We start from the raw sequence: 3573 nt of genomic DNA, 5'->3' as shown, positions 1-3573 counted from the left end.
TAAAACCACGGACTGGTCGAATGTCAGACGACGCACTACGAAGGAGACTCGCAAAAGCAGGACTATGAATTAAAATAGGTGGCCATGGAGTCCACTCCGGTTTCCAATCCTAAATGTAAAAAATCAGAGACACCCAACGGTCTGTGTGGTACGTAGATAAAAAAAAATGGTAATAGCATTTAAGAGTGTGAAATCACCACTTTTGACATCTCAAATGAATTAGAATAAGTTATTATTGAAGCAAACAATGTTGAGTTCATCAACAATACGCCTAAATGAGAAACCTTAATCCTAAAATAGGATGTATGCATGTAATTCACTTATTTGTTGAAACAAACTATGCTGAGTTGATTAAGGGTATGCCTCAATGAGAGACCTTAACCCTAAAACTGGAAATATATTATAGTCACTAAAACCAGCTTTGCAAAGCAACTCTTCCCAGTCTTTCTTGTTTCTCTCCTTACCACCCACATTAATCATCATTTGCATATCAAGGAAGAGTTGTGTCTCAATGGACTCATGATCTCCATTTTCGATTCCCAACACCATGTCTATGATTATCACCTTTCCCCCCTTGTCTTTGCTTGGAATTGCCTCTTTACATTTCTTCAATAATTTGATGCTGTCTTCATCACTCAAAGAGTGCAAAATCCACTGCAAATGCGCATGATATGGTTCAAAGACATGAGACGTTGAAAAGTAGCATAATCCCTTTGGTTGAGATTTGCATCATTAATTAGACAAACAAAAAAAGAAAGAGAGAGAGAGAAAGAAAAAGGTATATAAAATTTAATCTTGAAAAAAAGATCCAAAATATATAGCATCCCTTTCAAAAAAATTACAAATATAACATTTTTTAAGACACGAGGGACAGAGTCAGGATTTTGATTTAGTGGGGCAAACTTAAATACAAAAAATGTAATTTAAAAAATAAGACAATAATGATAATATTAAAATGCAAAATCTTTTTATAATTGTTTTCTATGACTTTTCATACTTTGATAATACCGTATAATAACTTCATTATTAATTTTATTAAATACATCATTTTCAACATATGTACACAACTAAGCTATCATTTATCCAATGGTCTCTATTCCTATTATGTAATAGATTATTCACAATGTTTATTGCAAAAGATACTCTTTTTATTGTAGCAATAATAATCAGAAGAAAGAAAATCAAGTGGGAATTGAAAAAGAAAGTAAGAAATGGGATAAATTTAGAAATAAAATGAATTAAAACTTAGGAGTTAAAGAATTTGGGTCATTTAGCCTATTTACCCTAAATTTTAATACAATAATTTTGTATTTATTTTGAGAGTTGGATTTGAGTTAAAAATAATATAAACTTTTTTTTTTTTTTTTTTGCTTAAATTCAACCAAGTGGGGGCAACTATCTCCATTGGACCTCACTTGGCTCCGCCCACGAAGACACGTCATCAGTTATGCAAGATTGTTGTCCTATGTGGCATTAGAGTAAGCAAAACTGTTAGGGGTACTAGGAGCCCAGATCTTTGTCCCATTCCCTATTTTCTTGGTTGTCTTATCAATAAAAATAAGTCACCTTGTCAAATTCTTACATATTACTAAATAGTAATTATTTCAAATTAACAACAAAATTCATTTGGCAACTAAAAGGAAAAATTCATCTCTTCATCTGGAAGTATTCTCTCTAGTATTCTTTTAGATGAAGAGATGAATTTTTTCTGTTAATTACAAAATAAATTTTAAAAGAAAACGTTAAGTTTTTTTGTTGTTAACTTAAAATAATTATTATTTGGTGGTGTGTATTAATTTAGTTACATGACATATTTTTATTGATGAAACAGCAAAGCAAAGCGACAGAAAAGGAGGCTAGCTGCAAATCTAGGCTCGAGGTACTAGGGGTTACATGTGCTCCTACATCTTGAGAACTTTCTCTAAAAGTCCAAAATCAAGGGCGACAAATAACCCCTAGTAGTGGTAGGAGAGTTGTTTGTCTGCTTTTGTTTTTTCACAGTAGGAGAAATTTCTTCAAGCGTTAAGAGTATATATAACCCTTGGTGGCACTAGCGATTTTGCTTAGTTCATGTCACAAAGGACCCTCGCTGGCACCATAAATTAGAGGATATTTTAGAGGATGTTATGTCGGTAATAATTTTGAAAAGAATGATATTCAAGATTCAGTTTTCAAAAATAGATATTATTCTAGTAAAAATTACAGAAAAAAGAGTGTTCATGTTCATGGATATGCACCTTGAGCAGAATTGCATCTGCAGGAGGAATGGCCTCAAACATGTTTCCACCCACGAACTTCAAATTCTGACTCTCCTGTAAATCTCCAACTACATGCGTTTGATCAAACACCGTGCACTTCAAGTGTGGGAACGCGTCGGCAATGGCGGCGGCCATAGTTCCGGTGCCGCCTCCAACATCTACCACCGAATTCACCCCCTCAAACACTCCCTTACACTCTCGAACCGTCACGCTAGCAATCAATCTCGAATCAGCAGCCATTGCCTCGTTAAACCTATCGTTCACCGTCGGATTAAGGCCAAGATAATCCCAAAATGGCATCCCATTCGCAGTGTTAAAAGTTGTGTTAGGATCATCGTTCTGGAGCCAAGTGCTCAAAGACCGCCATGAATTTATAAAACAGGGCTCCGGCACGGCGAGCAGGAATGGACATAAGTCGAAGGGATTGTCCTTCAAGAGAAGGTGGCAAGTGGGCGTGAGAGAAAAACAACTTTCTTGCTCATTTTCTGAGGCTTTTTTCTCGAGAAAAAAGCCGGAATGAACGAGGCCGCGCATGAGGCGGGGGATGCAGTGAGCTTTAGCTGGGTTGATGGGAAGCGAAGCAACAAGGTCTGAGAGTTTCATGGGTTGGCCGTGGTTGTGGATGACATCTGGAATGCCTAGTTCAACTGCGGCTTTGAGTCTGAAAGAATTCCCGAAATTGAATATTTGGTTCCATATGTGGGCTTGAGCTTTGAGTAGCTCGCCGCTGTTTCTTCCTCTTTCGGCCATCTGCTTTTTGTTTCTCTCAACTTCTTGATAAAATATCGCACATTGAATTGAACATATATATAGAAATATATAGGGCTTTGAAATACCCATTCCATCACCCAAAGGCCAGCTTGTTGATTTTAGTGTTTTATATTTGGAATTTTAAGCCAAAAGCTTGTTGACTTTCGTGTTCTATATTTGGAATTTTGATTTAATTTGCTTATCCTGTAGAGGACGTGTTAATTAGAAGGAGAAGGTTCGGAACCTACTGGATTCTTCAAATTCAATTAGGGTTTAGTAAATTTTTATTAAGTTTTAGAAAATTTTAACATTTAATATTTAATATTTAATATTTATTAAATTAATCAAAAAAGCAACATATTAGTATATGTTACAACCCTCGCTAAAATTATTAATCATGGGAGGTGCAGCTAGTTGCTAAATCCTTTTTTTCCCGATAGATGTTTTCTTTGTAGGGCAGATTCTGAGAGACATAGCCATCTATTCTTTGAATGTTCCTATTCTAGACAGGTGGTGTCATTTTTTAAGCATTTGAAGAAATTTGCATGGCCCTAGCGTCGATGGA

At 35.6% G+C, this 3573-nt stretch overlaps 1 protein-coding gene across 1 annotated transcript; it reads right to left on the bottom strand.

The window, feature by feature from the left end:
- Positions 1-200: 200 nt before the first annotated feature.
- Positions 201-3055, bottom strand: LOC127791382 (trans-resveratrol di-O-methyltransferase-like). The gene is made up of 2 exons (XM_052321213.1): positions 2238-3055; positions 201-654 (listed from the first exon to the last, which is right to left on the bottom strand). The coding sequence occupies exons 1-2, from the start codon at positions 3006-3008 to the stop codon at positions 352-354; spliced, it is 1074 nt and encodes a 357-aa protein (XP_052177173.1). The 5' UTR covers positions 3009-3055; the 3' UTR covers positions 201-351.
- Positions 3056-3573: the final 518 nt, after the last annotated feature.

The sequence above is a fragment of the Diospyros lotus genome, chromosome 15, assembly GCF_014633365.1.
Source record: "Diospyros lotus cultivar Yz01 chromosome 15, ASM1463336v1, whole genome shotgun sequence".
Lineage (NCBI taxonomy): Eukaryota > Viridiplantae > Streptophyta > Magnoliopsida > Ericales > Ebenaceae > Diospyros > Diospyros lotus.
Note: the sequence above shows the minus strand (reverse complement) of the source record. Positions and strands in the feature narration are given on the sequence as shown.

What these genes read in the sequence shown, in the direction of transcription:
- LOC127791382 (XM_052321213.1), bottom strand. Translation starts at nt 3,008, where the DNA reads ATGGCCGAAAGAGGAAGAAACAGCGGCGAGCTACTCAAAGCTCAAGCC. An exon ending in CAGATGCAATTCTGCTCAAG is followed by an intron (nt 655 to 2,237) that starts GTGCATATCCAT and finishes GCGCATTTGCAG; the next exon opens with TGGATTTTGCACTCTTTGAG.